The 18,645-nt window shown below is 47.3% G+C and overlaps 1 protein-coding gene across 2 annotated transcripts in view; it reads left to right on the top strand.

The window, feature by feature from the left end:
* The window catches only part of Wdr25 (WD repeat domain 25), a 129,261-nt gene extending 111,398 nt beyond the window's left edge, over positions 1-17,863 (top strand). For both annotated transcript variants that reach the window (XM_041633205.1, XM_041633206.1), the window contains exons 5-7: positions 14,149-14,319; positions 16,064-16,204; positions 16,939-17,863. In XM_041633205.1, coding sequence (XP_041489139.1) covers positions 14,149-14,319; positions 16,064-16,204; positions 16,939-17,160 — 534 coding nt within the window. In that variant the 3' untranslated portion in view covers positions 17,161-17,863. The remainder of the gene's footprint in view (positions 1-14,148; positions 14,320-16,063; positions 16,205-16,938) is intronic.
* The last annotated feature ends 782 nt before the right edge of the window (positions 17,864-18,645 follow it).

The raw sequence follows: 18,645 nt of genomic DNA, 5'->3' as shown, positions 1-18,645 counted from the left end.
TCCCAGCATATGGTTATTAAAGTACGCCATCTTTAAGCCTCATTAGGGAGTGTTAAATGCTAATGAATTTAGAGAGGGGTGTCTTGGGGCCCCTGTTTCCTTGGAAACATTTGAGAGCAGGTGCTTTATAATGAGCTGTACCTATTTTAAAAGTGAGCGGTGAGGGCTCTTTGATAGGCCGGCTCTCAGATGCTGATGGGCAAGTGTGCACAGAGCGGTGAGGCCAGTGGAGATGCGCTGCGCTCTCTGGAATAGCATCTCTCTGGTGGTTTCTATAGAAACGGCCGGCACCTAGGTAGGAGAGCAGCCACACTCCAGGTTTGCTTACGCAACACTGGGCACACCCAACCTCCGAAGACTTTTCCTGTGGGATAGATGCGTGTTGCCACAGCTGTAGCATGCGATAGTCACTGTGTCTTTTCTCCACCTACTGCCGGATTTTGGCTGTCCCCACCCTGCCTATTATTCAGGCCCAGATGATGAGAGGTGGAATGAATGTTTGTGGAGCTAACTCCTCCCTGCAGAGCACTTTAAAGAAACTTTTCATTACTGAAAAATTTAAATATCCACCAAAGTAGAGGAGTTACTTAATGGCCCTGCGCAGGCACCACTCCTCTCAGCGGTTGTGAGCTGGTGACCAGCCTCGTCCTCTCCTAACCCCACCCTTTCCCCAGTGGCCTCCACTCCACTCCCCTTCCTCCTAATTAGTTAGAAGCAAGTCCCAGACATTCATTTCATTTGTTAATACTTTTTTTTAAAAGATAAGGACTTCAAAATTATTATAATACCATTATCCCTTCTAAGACTTCATCAGTAATTCCTTAATACCGTCAAATATCCAGTCTGTGTTCAGATTTCCCTATAGCCTCATAATTTGCCTTAAATAGTTGCCCTGTTCAGATCAGGGCCTAAACATTTGGCTGATAAGTCTCTGCAGTCTTGTTTACTCTGCAGGTTTTCCTGGAACGTATTTATTGGGTAATAAACTGGTTGCTTGTCCTTTAGTTTCCTGATTTTGTCTCTGTGGTATCACTCACATATGCCTGTGGTCTCTGCGTGTCCCATGAGCCACTCTGTCCTGCAGCTTCCGACCCTGGCCTGTGCACACAGGTCACGTCGGGGAGCTGTCCACATATGATGTGGATGTTGTCCATCCACATGTGATGCAAAGGTCTCCCCAGCCAGGGCTTTCTTCCAGGTTTCACCTACCCGTGCTCAGCCCCCAGACTATGCTACGGAAATCTCCCAAATCCACAGCCTCTGAGTGTGAAGGTGTTGACCGCTCGTGCCATCCCACACTGCATTTGCCGCCTGCCTGCCCGTCACCCTGCTGCTGCCTCAGTTTTCAGACAGTCATTGTGACGACCCTCTGGTTGTGCCCACCTAACCATTGTTTACTGAATAACGACCCCCGAACCCAGTCACAGTGATGCCAGCTGCTGCATGTGTGGAAGGAAAGATATGAGGTGCCTCCTTCAGGCGGGAGGGAAAGTTGTCAGAGGCAAGAAGAGTCATGTGGAACCCCGCCAAGAGCTACAATCTCTGTTTTATTTCTTGTCTAGTTTTTGTGTGAGAAAAGTAAACTGAGGCTCCTCTCCTATTTTCTAACTATTCATGTGGCATTGGCTCTAGTTCTTCCTTCATCCTTGACAGAGTACACCAGCGAGGCCGTCTGGAGCTGAGTTTTCTAGTAGGAAGGTGATGATGATGATGTTGATGATAATATAATTCCATAAATAATGAAATACAGTAGTTATAATAATACCACATATAACAACATACAATAACATAACACCATACATAACAATATATAATAGTATAATAGCACACATAATGATATATAATAATACCACACATAATACTAATATTATGTATAATAATGTAACACATAATATAGATAACAATGTAATGTCATAAATAATAATGTAGAATTGGTGTACTAAAGGGCTCTTTGGGTATTCTGCTTCTCCCTTGATTATCTTTGGGTTCTTTGCCTCACAAGGAAGTTCGGATGTCATTTAAAATCATCTGCGGCCTCACATGTGCCCTCACCCTTCAGTGCTGAAGCAGCTCCTGCTCCTGAAAGTGTCACTTCTGTCATAGGACCTTCCTTTGGCATTTCTCATACTCGAGTTGGATGCTGGCGAGTTCTCTCAGTCATGATAAATGTCTTTAGTTGCTATGGCTCTTCTCATGTCCTTAGCTCCCTCTTTATGCTGTAGTAGAGGCTTGGTTGACATATTATAAACCACATGTGCTTGAAGTATGAAGGACGCTTCATGAACTCTGACATATACAGACATACATATATGCCTTTTATTTTAGATTTTTTGAGTCAGGGTTTCTCTGTGTAACAGTCCTGGCTGTCCTGGAACTCACTCTGTAGACCAGGCTCGCCTCAAACTCACAGAGATTCACCTGCCTCTGTCTCCCGAGTGCTGTGATTAAAGGCGTGCACCACCATTGCCTGGCTACATACATATTTTTATGTGTATGAAAAAGGGCCTTGCCCTCTAGCCCTGGCTGGCCTGGAACTCTCCCTGTAGTCTAGCCTGGCTTTGAACTTACAGCAGTTCTCCTGCCTCTGCCAATGCTGGAACTAGAGGTGTGCAACCACCATACTTAGCTACTTATAAATGTATAGAATATGTATATATTTAATATGTATCTCTACAAAACCATACCATATCAAAGTAATTAATATTTCCATCACTTTCAGAAAGTTTTACAGTCCTGTGTTCACTTCTAGAAGTTCTATAGTTTGGGCTTTATATTACAGTTGAATCTATTTAGAATTAATATTGCATATGGCCAAGATTGGATGGAGTTTTGTGTGTCCAACTATGGGTGTTCAATATTCCTGTATGTTGTGCCTTTCTACCCTGTGTGGTGTTAGCAGTTGAGCCTGTGTGGGTCTGTCTTCCTGCTCTGAGCTCCTCATCTCTCTAAGTCTTGAATTGGTTTTGTACCCTTATAAGGAATCTTGAATCTGTCTGGCACACGCTTTGTTCTTTCTCAGTTGTTTTAACTGCTCTGAGTTTATCGCATCTACATTTTGATTTTACAATCACTTTGCCAAATTCTAACAAGATGAGACAAGTCGACGTGAGCTTTGATATTGTGTCTGCAGGTGGGAGAGAACTGAGCTCCAAATGAGGGAGAGGTTTCTGATTCAGCAGCACAGTCTTGGAGACCTGTCAGGAACGTCTGTGCTTCTCCTAGTTCCTGGTCAGGCTTATCCCTGAGTATTTATGCATTTGATGCCAAAGTTGTAATTCAGACCAATGAACTAGCTTTGTAACTAGTTTTTAAAATTTCAATCTATGATTATTTATTGTTAGAGAAACAATAAGCATTTGAATAGTCACCTTGAATCCTGCAGTTCTGTTACACTCCTTAGTTCTGGTGTGTTCTTTGTACGCTAGCAGGTTTTTAAAAATAGGTAATCATGTCACTTGTAAGAAAAGTCAACTTTAGTTGTTCTTTTCCATCTGAGATGCCATTCATATCTATTAATTACCAATTTTTACCTGTTTATTATTTCTTGCTGTGGGTCCTACCTCAGACATGCATAGCAGCATTGTCTGGATGTGGTAAGAGTGGACAGCCTTGCATGGCTCCTGGTGCTAGAGGAGTATTCTCCCACTTACAGGTCATATTGACTGTGGCATCTGGTCAAGGAGCAGTTCAGTTTTAGGACTTCTTTTTTTTTCTGATTTTCTAAGATTTTTCAGTTAGGAGTTGTTGGATTTTATCAGATGCTTTTTTGCTTTGATGCAAGTTTCTATGAGGTTTTATTGTTTTTGTTCTGTCAAGGTGAGTTTTGTGAGTTGATTTTTTAAAAGTATTTATTTATTATGTATACAATATTCTGTCTGTGTGTATGCCTGCAGGCCAGCAGAGGGCACCAGACCTCATTACAGATGGTTGTGAGTCACCATGTGGTTGCTGGGAATTGAACTCAGGACCTTTGGAAGAGCAGGCAATGCTCTTAACCTCTGAGCCATCTCTCCAGCCCTTGTGAGTTGATTTTTGAACATTAGAACACGTTTGTGTTCATGGTATGAGCCTCACATCATCAAGTCTTTCTTATATGATTTGTGCATCCACCGTGAGGGTATGGACCTCAGGATTCCTGTATCCATCATAAGGGTGTGGATCTCAGGGTTCCTGCATCCATCGTGAGTGTGTGTATCTCAGGGTTCCTGCATCCATCGTGAGTGTGTGTATCTCAGGGTTCCTGCATCCACCGTGAGGGTGTGGATCTCAGGGTTCCTGCATCCATCGTGAGTGTGTGTATCTCAGGGTTTCTGCATCCATCGTGAGGGTGTGGATCTTAGGGTTCCTGCATCCACCGTGAGGGTGTGGATCTCAGGGTTCCTGCATCCATCGTGAGGGTGTGTATCTCAGGGTTCCTGCATCCACCGTGAGGGTGTGGATCTCAGGGTTCCTGCATCCACCGTGAGGGTGTGGATCTCAGGGTTCCTGCATCCACCGTGAGGGTGTGGATCTCAGGGTTCCTGCATCCACCATGAGGGTGTGGATCTCAGGGTTCCTGCATCCACCGTGAGGGTGTGGATCTCAGGGTTCCTGCATCCATCATGAGGGTGTGGATCTCAGGGTTCCTGTATCCATTGTGAGGGTGTGGATCTCAGTATTTCTGTATCCATCATGCGTGTATAGATCTCAGGTTCCAGGAAGTTGTGTGTGGGTTTGATGTCATGGTGAGCTCTGGAGATTCTCATCAGTTTTCTGAAGAACTTGTTAAAATTTATTTATTATTTCATCCATAAATATTTTCTAGAATTAACCAGTGAAGCAGTTTTGCACAAAAATTTCTCAAAGGTTTGAAACTTTAAGTAAAATATATTTAATAAACCTGTGCTTGATCCAGTTCTATATTTCTCTTTGAGTTACTCTTGGTGTCTTTTCTCTTTCAAGGTAGCTACCCATTTCATCAAAGTTACAATTTGGATATAATGTTTGTCTTGATTGTATTTTATATTTGAATAATCCCCAGTGGTGTCTGCCTATCGCACACATCCCTGGTGTTGGTAAGTCATTCCCACCCCATCATTCCAGTTAAAGATTTACAAATATTGTCTTTCAAAGCAGCACCTTTTGGTTTCACTTTTTTTTTTAATATTTGTTTTGCCTTTTGAAGAAACAGGAATTTCTTTCCTATCCTGTTTACCCCTTTCTTCTGCCTACTGTGGAATTTCATTTTCTCTTCTGTTTCTAGTTCCTTTCAGTGGGAGTTGAGGTCATTGCTTGAGACTTTTATTCTTTTACTCGATCAGCACTGTCAATTTCCCTGTAGGCATCACATCGCGGCTGAACAATGTTGATGCATTGTGTTTTTATTTTCATTCAGTTTGAAACACTTTCTCATTTCCTTTTTGATTTATTCTTGACCTGTGGATTATTTAAAAGTTCATATTTAGATTCCAAACGCATGAGAGTTTTCCAAATGCCTTTGTTATTCATTTCTAACTTAACTCCACGGTGGGTACAGGATGTACATTGTATATTTGAGTCCTTTTAAATGGAGGCTTATCTGATGTTCTGGCACGGTCTGTTTCATTCTGCCTGTATGCTGTATATTCTGCTGTGATTGGGCAGGGTGGATATCAAGTATCAATTATATCAGCTTGGTTGGCAGTATTGTGCAGGTCTTCTAAATCATTTTTGTTTCTCTGTCTTTTGTATAGGAACAGCTGTGCTGTGATTGGAATGTTTTATAGTTTTCCAACATTCATGTGCTAGAACATGAACCCTTAAGTGATTGCAATGCTCGCTTTTCTTGTTGCTGTGACTTGAGAAGACACTGTTTAAGGGGAGGGAGGCTTTGGTCTGCCCTGGAGTTCAAGTTGGGTAATCCCTCATAGCAGGGAACACATGGTGGCCCATGGGATGCATCTGTGGTCAGAAAGCAGAGAGCAGACAGGAAGTAGAGCAGGCTCTGGTCTCCCAAGGCTCATCTCCCAGTGACTCACTCCTCCAGCAGGGCTCCACTTCGTGAAGGTCCACAGCCTTCCCAAATAGCTCCATGAGCTGAGGACCAAGTGTCCACACGCAGCCTGTGGGGGACTTCTCACATTCAGACAAGGGTGATGTGTACAGAGATTGGTCCAGCGTTAGTGGGATGGCTCAGCGGGAAAGGTGCTTGCCGAACAAGTCTGCCAATCTGAGTTTGGTCCCTGGGACCTACGTGAAGGTGGAAGGAGAAAGCTAATCCCACAAAGTTGTCCTATGACCTCCATATGCGGGTGGGGGCACATGTGCCAACACGTAATATAAGTCATATTAATAAATTTAAAAGCAGCCTAAAACTTTTAAACAAGCCATGCGTGCTCTGGGAGGTTGCATGTTAGGAGACGAGTGCTTTGGGGGTCGTGAAGCTCTGTTCTCTCAAGTGCATTGACATCCTCATCGAAGGGCTGGAGGGGGTATCAGGTCCCCTCTGCCCGGTGAGATACAGCAGGAAGGCACAGAACCTTACGAGACACTGGCCCCACTGAAGCCTTGGTCTTGAGCGTTCCGAAGTGTAGAACTGTGAGAGATGACATTCTCATCCCACGGTGATCCCACTGAACCCCAGCCAGCTGGCTGGTGCTCGTGACTAAGATTCAGATCTGAACCTTCTCCGTTCTCTCGGTTTCAAGTTCACTGCTTCTATTTGAAGTTCTGTACCAGTTGCCTAAGGGCCAGGATTCTTATTTTCTGCTGTGAACAAAGGCTCCCCAAAAAAGAAGCTCCAAGTGAAGCTTACCAGAGCTTCCTTCAGTGATGGTGGGTGGAGAGGTTGAGATGTTGTGGGTCCACAGACTAATTACAATTTAGCTTGGGTGATCTTTATTCTCCCACATAACCATTCCCTGCCTACTTCTGTGTCAGACCTAATGTCCTGTGACTAACAGAAACCTTTTGGAATGTATTAAGGTAACAAAATTCTAGTTTCTGTCGATTGAAAGCCTGCGAGTCATCAGGCAGCCCAATGCCTCTAGCTAGGATTCTCTGCTTCGTTCTGTTTCAAAAAAAACTTTGTGAAACTGCTTCCCATTGGGAACATGGAATTCAGGGTCCCCTAAATCTGTGTTGTGGATTTAAAGTGTTTTACATTTATCTTTATTTGCTATGTGTGTACAAATGTGTACCACAGTGGAGGTCAAAGGACAGCTTTTGGAAGTCAGTTTTCTCCTCCCACTACATAGGTCCCAGCACTTGAGTTCAATTCATCTAGCTTGGTAGCAGGCACCATTACCTAGTGAACTGTGTTACCAGCCTTGGGTTGTAGAGTTCTTAATGGCTGGCCTCCTCAGTTATGTTGTTTCTTTTCTGTAAGACTCTCACCATTTAGAGACTTTCAGCTTGGTCACTCTATGACACATTGTTACTGTTTTTTTTTTTTTTTTGGCAGACATAGCTATTTTTTAAAATTTGCCAATGAAACATGTATGTTTTACTAATATGCCACATTCTCTCAGGTTTGTCTAGTGGAACCAGGAGAGTTGTCCATGCTGCTCCCTTCGCCTTGTTGACTTGTGGTCCTTGTTAGTTTTGTGTCTCCGTGATTAGTTTTGTGTCTCTGTGAACAAAGCCCATGATGAGAAACAGTTCTAGGGTGAGCAGGTTGATTTTGGCTCAGCTTCTGAATTTCAGGGCCCAACTTGAACGTCAAAGGCCCGCCCCTGGTGACCTACTCCAAGGTCCCGTGGGCTCCACTGGCAGGGAGGTAAGAACTTAAGACATGCGCCTAGGCGACACTGAGATTTGAGTGCTAGCAGGAAACTACCTGAGGCATTGTGCACTGTAAGCTTTTCGCCCTCAGGTCAGTGGCGTGTGCATGGTCGTGTCCTGTAGGAGCCTTTAGCGTATTTGGCCTGTTCCCATCTTGTATTTTATGTCATGGGTCTCTGTCGTTGCCACACATGAAGAATGACCTGGTCATGGTTTGTCTTACCTGCCAGGAAGATCCCCAGGTATAACTGGCCTCCTCCCTGCCTGGCCTCCCTGGCTGTCTTTGCTCTGTGCACTAAATTGGTCTGTAGGTGTGTATTTGCTGGATAAGCTGATGCTGCCATCTCTGCTAATGTCCTTTTTATTCACAGTAGCTTTTCCCCATATTAACGCAGCCACTCTGGCTTTCATTTGATTAGCTGTAATATGGTGTGGTTTTCAACCATTCGCTTACAGTCTATCTGTTTCATTTTATGTAAAGTGCCTTTCTGGTGATGATCCCACTGAGTCTTTTTTAATTTTTATTTATTTATTTTTGAAACAGGGCCTGGCCTTAGACTCCTAGATCCAAACAACCCTCCTTCCTCGGCCTCCTAAGCAGGTTGGCCTGCAGGTGGGTGGTGCTACATCTTGCTTTGCTGGGTCTTCAAAAACAATTAAATCCAGTTCGATGGTTTTTAGTGGATGATTTAAATAGTTTACATGCAAAGTGCTTATTGATGTGGTTTAATTGGCTCTACCATTTACTGTTTTCCATTTGTCTTGTTTATCTCTATTCCGCCTCTCCTGTCTTCTTTGGATTATATGAGCATTTTCTCTGGTGCCAGGGGCTGTACCTGCGCGAGTGTTCCCATGGCTCACCTATAGTACTCTCCTCCCTTCCCCTTCCCCTTCAGGAAGTCCATTGACAAGATAGTTAAGGCTCAATTCGTTTTTACTTTGGAATAGTAATTTGATCAGACTTTTGCCAGTAGTGCCCACTCTATGGTTTATAACTTAGTCTTTGCTTTCCACACTCATCTTTCTGTAGCTGTTCATTGGACTTCCTGGCCCACCCGCTGCTGCTTGCTTTTCTTCAGGTAGGTGCCTTTTGAGTTTAATCCAGAGCTTTTATTGCGATGTGCAGATGGTAGGTAAGGAGAAGGGACCCTTGTGGGCTTGGCTTGCTCCATCTTGTGTTAACACTGTTTTATTCCTTTAAGATCCAGTGATGTCTTTTCATGGCATACACGGAGATGTTTCCCCCACCGTGCTCTGTGTAGATTTCCTCTGCAGGGCCGGCTCTGCTGTCAGTGCTGTCTGACATATTCACCTTGGACCTTCTCCACCAAAGGTGTGCTACAGAATAATAGCCGTTCTTAAAGTCCTGGCCTGTCACCCAGGCTGCTCTGGCCAGCCTTGCTGCGCTTAGGGGCCACAGTCTGCTCTCTGGTAGTGTTCACTTCTCTGCCCTATCTGTGAACAGATGGGGCAGTATTGTTTGTTTGTTTTGGTTGGTTTTTTGGACAGGGTTTCTCGTGTAGCTGTAGCTGTCCTGGGCTTAGCTCTGCACGTCAGGCTGGTCTTGAACTCAGAGATCCTTCTGCCTCCACACCCAGCAGTATTTTTGTTGGTAAGACAAAATATGTAATCTCTGCTGACTTCCAGTGCAACTGTAAGATTGCAGGCTTTTTCTTTCCGTGTTTATTTTAAACTTTTTTATGGGAAATTTTTTACTTCGAGTCACCTCAACACTTTTCTTTTAGGTATTAGCAGTGGTTGCTGGGAATTGCTCTCACCTTCTTGTAGTTTTTTTTTTTGTTGTTGTTGTTTTCTTTTTGGTTCACAATGTACATCCATTTAGGACCTCCCATCAGGTTGCTGATTTTCCATTAATAATGTGTATTCAGCTAAGGAGCTGCATTAAATGGTCGTGCTTTAAACCCTTTTAAAAGCAATCCTGTTTGTGTGGCTAACCTACCAAATCAATACTTGGTTAATGTGATTTGCTTAATTATGCCTTCACATTTTAAAAATTGCTTTTTAAGTTAATTTTGTAGTATAATTTAATTTAATAAAATATGTCCATGAATCTAGAGAAAAGGTTGGCAACCAGATCATACAGGCCCCATCTGGCCTGTGACCAGTTTTTATATGCCCCCTGGGCTAAAAGTGGGTTTTATGCCTGTAATCAACTCTAATATGTGTATCTACACACACACACACACACACACACACACACACACTCTGCAACAGCGACTATACATGGTTCATAAAACCTAAACTATTTATTATCCCCCCCCGAACAAAAAAAAAATCAGTGATCCTTATTTATGGATAAAATCTGCAAAATAAGATCTTTTTAAAAAAGGTTATTTTTTTAAAGTTGTGTGTATGTATGTATACATGTATCTATGTATGTATACTACATGTGTGCAGGTGCCCAGGGAGGCCAGGCGAGGGTGTTGGATCCCCTGGAGCTGGAGTTACAGAAGGTTGTGAGCTGATGTGGGTGCTGAGAATGGCACCCAGGTCCTCAGGAAGAGCAGTATGTGTTCTTACTGCTATTTCAGCTCTCACTGAGCTATTTCTCCAGCCCCTAGAGAAATCATCAAATTCTACTGGTAACCCCGTCTCCCGCATGCTGCCCCCCCCCTTTTTCTACAGGTAACGCATACTAAGGACGACTTTGTAAGATCCTCTCGTCTGGACCTCTGGAGTGCTGACACTGCAGATCTGTTCCTAATGACTCTAACTCTAGCGCACATACCTGCCTGTCACTCTCTGCACATTCTCTCCACCTCTGCTCTGAACATGGAGCCCTGGAGATGGCTTTAGCAAGGCAGGCTCCCTGCTATTGTGATGGGCGCGGCAGTGCCCAGGTCCTCTCTGTGCTTCTTGCGGTGTGTGCCGGGCTATTTCTGGTTCTTCACGGTCCTGACATAGTGCTGACATCTTGGCACTTTGCCGGTGCAGTTCTACGGCCAGCTCTTAGATGGTGGATGGTGGTGGGTGGGCTGGGCTGTGGGCTGCGGAATACCAGCCCATCTGTAGTGTTGCTCGGCTCCTCCTTGCCGAGTTTGTACATTTCTGCAAGCAGCTTACAGCTGTCCGGCACCTTGACACCACCCAGCAAAAGTACTGTCAAACTCTGGGAGTTGGCTCATTTAATAAGCAAGGGATGACATTTAAGTTTGCTTAAATTGTTCTTGTTAGGAGCAAGGTCAAAGCCATTTCCCTGTTGATAAGATGCATCCTCTCACCGTCTCCTGTGGAACTCAGGTTCTCTTGTCTTGTTGCAGCCGCTTCTGATGCTGCAATGGTGACCTTTGCACCTCACACAGTGAGAATGCCTCTCCGCTCGGCTCTCCTTCAGCCATCTATTATTTATCTGCCGCTTTCTGCCTGTGAGTGAGGTGTGTGAGTTACTCTTCCACTTGGTCAGTATTGCTGGCTTCCCTCTCACCTCTCCAGCTCCAGAGCTGTAGCTGGGAAGTTCCCCTAGGGCTGGTTTATAGATAGAATCTAGCCATGTTGTCTTCTCATATTTATATAGTTCCCTTTCTTTTCTCAGTGTAAAATTTTAGTTGCTTCTTTAAAGTCTGCAGACACTTTGGTCATGTGACTGTCTCCTTTTACCCATGTTACCTTAAATCTTAGAGTCAAGTGCACACATGCTCCAGAGCTGGCATGTATAGACTATCACATTCTTGCACTTGAAGAAGCCCATATGCCTGTTATCCGGGAAATAAAACAGTCTGGGAGAAGAGGCCAGGGCCAGGGCCAGACCCTTGCTGTAGTAGCTCACGCAGTCTGAGAGAGCCAGGGCCCCAAAGAGGCAGACTGTGCCTTTGTCAGCATTGACAAAGTGGAGCCCAGGCTGAGTGGCCACAGCGGGTGCAGATATGGCATGAGCTGTCCTCTACTTTCCCCAAGGCCAGGCTTTTTCAGTGGGCCTGTGGTTGCTGGGGGGGGAGTCTCCTCCTTGGCTCCATGCCTGGGCTAGGGTGTGCCAGCAGCCAGGGCAATAATCAAGGTTGCCGTAAAACTCCCCAGCCAGTTGCACAAATGATGACACGTCACAGCGGGAAGGAGAGTCTGTCACGTTTGGTGATGAGCATGCCGAAGGCCAGCCTCCTGCCCACAGCTGTGCTTCATTGGCAGGGTTCGTCCATACCACGGCGTGTTTCCCATCCATTGGCTCTTATGATGTGCTAGTGAACTGGGCTATGTCTGGCCATTCTGAGAAGGCGTAGGTAGGCCTTTTGTTCTGGTAAAGTTTCCCTGGGAGGTACAGGCGCGGATAGTTCAGTCATGGGTGGCTGGTGGCCTCTGGGTATGTCTTCCTGAGAGAAGGCACTTCTGGGATGTTCCTGACTCAGGAAACCCAAGGAGACTGCAGAGTGCATGATGTTAAGGCCACATCTATCCCAAGGCACACATGGTGCCTCCTCACTGCTGTTCTCTGTGCACTGGAGGGCTCTGACATGCATTTGCCAGGAATAAATATGTGGGCCTCTTCCAGAGATATGTCCGAGATCAGCGTTGGGCTAGACCTGTTTTCTCACTGTGCATTTAATCTCCATCCTGTTGTCTCTTGACTGCCGTGCAGCCTGGCCTGCTGTTGATGGAGAGAGGCAGAAGGGGGAGCAGATGTATGTGATCTGACATACCCATGGAGCGACCAAGTGACACATGAGAAGGGCTTTAGGGTGTGGGATTGAACTACTTAGGGCAGCGGTTTTCATCCTGTGCATTTCAACCCTTTTGGGGGTTAAACAACCCTTTCATAGGGGTCACCTGAGACCATGGGAAAGCACAGATATTTTACATTACAATTCATAACAGTTGCAACATTACAGTTATGAAGTAGCAACAAAAAATAATTTTATGATTGGAGACCACCACAACATGAGGAACTATATTAAAGGGTCGCAGCAGTAGGAATGTTGAGAAGCTCTGGCTTAGGGGATGAGCAGAGCCAGGGAAGAGACTCCCAGATTCAAGGGGAGCCCTCTGCTCTAGACCCCTCTGCCCACCAGCAAACCGCAACAGCTGCAGTGGCCAGCTCTGCCCTTGAACACTGGATGTTGTGTAAACTTGTCTGAGCAGGTGCTGGGGGCTGTGATATGTTCTGTACTCTCCTGGGTCCCAGGTGCTATCCCAGCTTCTGGCCTGTCTGTGGTGTATCTCAGCAGTGTGGATCCCGACTGCCTGGAGTTCTTCCCTGCTACCCTATGAAGCTGTGTTTTTGAATCCTGGGCATGTGGGATGGCATGCAAGACAGCAGGCAACTCCTGCTGTCTGAGGAGCTGCTGCAAGCACCTCTTAGCCTTCATGGGTCTACAGGGTTGGCCTCTCTCTTAGTAAAACGCTGCTTGTAAAGAGGCCAAATCGTTTGTTGCTCATGTCTGTCCCTAGGAACTTACAGAAGCAGGAACTGGCCAACAGGCTACCCAGTCATGGGCCCCAGGGGAGCGGCCAGGATGGGAGAAGCTTGGCCTCACCTGCTTGTGTGACTACTGCTCATTTGGTAGCCAGTGGAGCAGATGGTCTGAGAACTGTGATTCTGCTGTAGCCACACGGCAGTGCCCAGGGAGCTAATAACTCCCATGGCCAGACCTAGGGGCAGCTGGGGTCCTGTCTGTGCTTCCTGTCCAGATAGCAGTGGGTGGTCTTCTCAGTGTTGTACTTGGCACCGTGCCACCTGAGAGCCCATTCAGTACAGGTGCTTTGTTTGAGTCTTTGTACTGGGTCCCAGAACATAAAGCATGTCTATAAAAGTAAAATAAATTCTGCCCAGCAGTGGTGGCATGCACCTTTAATCCCAGCACTCAGGAGGCAGAGACAGGCAGATCTCTGAGTTTGAGGCCAGCCTGGTCTACAGAGTGAGTTCCAGGAAACAAACAAACAAACAAAAAGTAAAATGCATTCTGAGATTTGAGATGCTGATGTAATTTTCTGTCTCTAAGAATGCTTGCTCCGTGTGTCATTCTTACTCATCCAGGGACAGTAGATAGTCCAGGCTTTGTAGCTGTCTGTGAGCTGTATGACACCTTCAGGCCCTTTCAGAAATATAACACCATTATCACTGGATGTCACTCTTCCCTTCTGCACCTAGGGCAAGGTGGGAGCCCTGTACCTAATGTGACTTCATTGTGTACAGCTGCTGCTGAGGGACCCTGCCATCCCAGGACCCACCCGTGTACTGATAGAGGCGGGGTGGGCATAACCAGCGGTCAACTTGCATCTGGGAGGCCAGTCGCTCTAAAGAACAATAGTCATTGTCCTGGTGAAGTTGGAAAACCCTATGAAACCACATGTGTGCATGGCCTAGTGTATTTTTATTGATTCTGCCCTTGCCTGGTACTTGGTAACTCTGTTTGACTCTTCCAGGCCCACCATGGTGACTAGTGCTCATTCTCGTAGGTGGTGAAAGGCTATAAGGCAACCATCCAGCAGACCCTGGACATCCTCTTCCTCCAAGAAGGGTCTGAGTTCCTGAGTAGCACTGACGCATCCACTCGAGACTCAGCTGACCGAACCATTATTGCCTGGGATTTCCGGACTGCTGCCAAAATATCGAACCAAATTTTCCACGTGAGAAGCCCTGTGTAGAATTGTTCTTGGTGTCAACAGTGGGGGGATATTCCTGTAGCCCTGGGCTGGGGTCCTGGACCCCTCTCTGTCTAGGGGAGGAGGAGATCAGCTATTTGAAATATTTAGGGTAAAGGTAGGCATAGGTCAGGCCCAGGTCTGCACACAGTGATAGCCCCTGTAGATTGCCCTTTCTGATTCAGCCACCCTAATACTCACCTCATAGAGTACCAAGAACTACAGGAAGAAAATGCTTATAAAGATCTAACAGTGTCGGACACAGAGAGTCCTCCATAATAGTTGTAACCAACCCAACACCATCATTACTGCCAACATTACCATTGCTGTGGTCACCACTGCCACCACCACCTTTATCACCAATATTACCATTACTGTGATCACCATCACCATCATTATCATGTCTGTGGTCACTGCCATCCTCACATTGTCATGATCAGCATCACCTTCTCTGCCACCACCACCACCATTACCGTCACTATTATCATTACCTCCACAACCCTCACTACTACCACCACCATCCCTGATTGCCACCACCACCGTCTCCACCACCACCACCACCATCCCTGATTGCCACCACCACCACCATCACCATCACTGGTTGCCACCACCACTGTCTCCACCACCATCTCCACCACCATCACCATCACTGGTTGCCACCACCACCATCTCCACCACCATCACTCTCACTGATTTCCACCACCATCACCATCACTAGTTGCCACCATCACCATCTCCACCATAATCTCCATTACTGATCATTACCACCACCATCTCCATCACTGATCATCACAACCACCATCTCCTTCACCATCACCATCACTGATCACCACCACCATCTCTACCACCACCACCATCACCAATCATTACCACCACTGCCGCCACCATCTCCATCACCGTTGTGGTGGTCACTACTGTCACCACCTGTGCTCACATTACCGTCTTTTGGTGACAGTAAACTGTTCCTGATCTCTTGAGTGCCCTGCCCCTGGTCTTAGGTGTGACCATGAGTTCATGTAGACCTTCTTCTCCTCCCTGTCTTGTCCTTCCGCGCAGTGGGTTCTGAGCGAACCTGACTTTGAGACTACCTCCTTGAGCCTGGCAGAGATGAGATGCCAGGCAGGCGAGTGTGCTGCTGGTCACCCTCTGCCTCTCCTCCGCCTCCACATGCTCGGGGCTGAGTGAGTGCTTTGCTGAAGTACCTCACAGGACGCCAGCCTATCACCTGCTGTTCCAGTGGGCATCAAGACCCAGCTGCTCCCAGAGAGCTGCTTGCTCTGTTGGGATACTTTCAAGATGGTGGCTTAAGGACAGTCATAGAGCTGGGTATGGTAGCGCACACCTTTAATCTCAGCACTCAGGAGGCAGAGGCAGGCCAATCTTCTTGAGTTTGGGACTGGCCTGGTCTAGACATTAAGTTCCAGGCCAACCAGGGCTACAAAGTGAGACCTTCTTCAGCACCCTTCAGAAGGGGCAGCATGTTAACACTGGGTTAGCCCACTGAGCTCCACTTTAGACTGCAGAGCAGCAGGATAGGGCAGTTGCATTGTTTTCAAGCTCAGAGTGTATATAACTTGATACGGCAACAGCAACCCATAAAGACTCCCAAGCCAAGGCCCAGGAGAAGGGGACAAAACTCCAAGAGCAGAGTGCAGGCTGGGTGGTGATCTGTGGGAGGCAGAAACCCCACCATGGTAGCCTTCATTCCTCCATGGTCCTGCTTTCTCAGGAGAGGTACACCTGCCCCAGCCTCGCCTTGCATCCAAGGGAGCCGGTCTTCCTGGCACAAACCAATGGCAACTACCTGGCTCTCTTCTCCTCTGTGTGGCCCTACCGGATGAGCAGACGGCGGCGCTATGAAGGGCACAAGGTACTCCCATCTTTGTTACCTAAGTCAAATGCTGACCATTGGCCCCAGAACTTCCAGCCAGGTATCCCCAGGACTCCAGGGCATGTAGACCCTCTGGGCTTTCTGCTGCTGAAGTGGCTGACTTTGGCTGTGTGAATGAGGGTCCACTCAGGGCCCAGGCCACATGCCCAGCCACAGGCAGGAGAGCATGTCAGTTCACCTATGATGGGGTGGGGACAGGAAAAGGGTAGGACAGACTTGGGAGCCATTTCTCTGTGTACCCCTTTTCTGCCTGAGGCCCACTTTGCTGGCCTGGAAGAGGCTGGGGATTCACTTAGTACTTGGTGTCAAACCCCAGCTCTGCAGAAGCTGCTGCATCTGGGTTCCATTACCAGGTCATTGTTAGATGTCATCTATGAAGTTCACACTTGGATGCTGTGCAGTTGAGCTACAATAACAAAATGCACATACTGTTTTAAGTAAGTTTGCAGTTTGTGTTGGGCATTCATGTACTGGAGACCTGCAGCCCATAGGTCACAGGCTTGACATGACTGCTGGGGCTAGTGAGCCTGGGATACAGGTCACCTCACCAACCTATAGGCTTATAGCAGGAGCTCAGCCTTTGGCCTCAAGATCACTAGGTGTAAAGCCAACCCTGAACGCTATGCTGGCAGCTTCTTGGCCTCAGCTCACCCTTTGTAGTGTGGGGTGATAGCTGCCACCTCACAGGTTACCTTCTCTGTCTTTCTCCACAGGTGGAAGGCTACGCTGTGGGCTGCGAGTGCTCCCCATGTGGTGACCTGCTGGTAACAGGCAGCGCCGATGGCCGGATTCTGATGTTCAGCTTCCGCACTGCCAGCCGGGCGTGTACGCTACAAGGGCATGCTCAGGCCTGCCTTGGCACCACCTACCACCCCGTGCTGCCTTCTGTCCTTGGCACCTGCTCCTGGGGAGGAGATATCAAGATCTGGCATTAACTGGCAACTGAGACCCTGCCCCTGGGTTGACTCTGAAGTTGGCTGCAGGGGCTGCCCCCACACTGGGCCTCGGTCTGTAAAAGGGGGGTGAGAAGTATCTCAGGATGTAAGGGCTGCTTAGTAAAGGCATTTGCCAAATGGCTGTGTGGTGCCCAACCAATCAGTGTGTATTCTGTAGTTTTTCTTAATATGAGAAACACATAGCCACTTCCTGTTGCCTTCCTACGGCAGGTAGGGGAGTTTGAGGTAGAACTGTCACCTCTGGTCCTGAGAGTGTTATCCTCAGAACAGTGGATCTCTGGGTCTTCCAGCTGCTCAGGAACTCTGTGCAGGAGCTCCACAGGGCCCTGCCACTCACCTGCTCTTCCTAGACACCAAAGCTGTGTTCCTGCCCCACTCTGGTCACCTCTCTGGCCCTCTACCCTGCTGCTTGCCTATGCCAAGGTATGTGGTCTGTGCTGGCCACAGCCATGTGTCTGTCCTGGAAAGGGTGATGAGGAGAAGCAGGGTCCTAGAAGCCACTTCAGGGACTGACTGGGCTGGGTTAGGAAATGTGGTGGTTTGTGTAAGAAACTCCCAAGGGCTTGTGTACTTAGTCACCAGGGAGTGAAACTGCTTGAAGGGATTATGGCCTTGTTGAAGGAAGGGTGTCACTGGGGGTGGGCTTTGAGATTTCAAAAGTCCATGCTAGAACCAGTCTCTTTTCTCCTCTCCTCTCCTCTCCTCTCCTCTCCTCTCCTCTCCTCTCCTCTCCTCTCCTCTCCTCTCCTCCCCTCCCCTCCCCTCCCCTTCTTCTTCTTCTTCTTCTTCTTCTTCTTCTTCTTCTTCTTCTTCTTCTTCTTCTTCTTCTCCTCCCCCCCCCTCTGCCTTCAGATCAGGATATAGAACTCTCAGCTACTGTTCCAGAACCATGTCTACTTGCATGCTTCCATGCTTTCTGCCTTGTTGACAATGGACTAAATAAATCTCTGAAACTGTAAGCAAGCCCCAATTAAATGCTTTCTTTTGTAAGAATTGCCATGGTCATGGTATCTCTTTACAGCAATAGAACAGTGACTAAGACAGGAAGCCTAGATCCTTAGGGTCCTGGGCAGGCCCATGAATCTCAAACACTGCTAGAATTGTAACTGAGAGACTGCCTGATGGCCCGGGGACTCACTTACAGGATGGGGTGAGGGAGGACGGGAGAGGGCCTGGGACTTGACAGAGTGCGTACGGCTTCACACCTTACTCCATTCTACAGTCTAGTCCCAGGCAAGACCTGCCTCCTTCCCTCTGTGCCCCAGTTCCTCATCTGTGAGACCAGAAGTCAGGAGAGCTGGCCTGCAGATGTGTTGGGGAACTGGAAGAATGTTGGGCATAGTGAGCCCAAGTCTAAGCCAGCCTGGCTCAGGGATGCTGTGTAAGGACATTTATTCTAGTGTCCAAGGCATTGGGGGGCCATTTCCACCAGGGTAAAGCAAGTCAGAGCCCTGCGCTGGGGCT

Source organism: Microtus oregoni, unplaced genomic scaffold (assembly GCF_018167655.1).
Source record: "Microtus oregoni isolate MIOR12 unplaced genomic scaffold, Mior012 000043F_ref0000047, whole genome shotgun sequence".
In the NCBI taxonomy this organism is placed as follows: domain Eukaryota; kingdom Metazoa; phylum Chordata; class Mammalia; order Rodentia; family Cricetidae; genus Microtus; species Microtus oregoni.
This window is presented reverse-complemented; position numbering and strand designations above follow the sequence as displayed.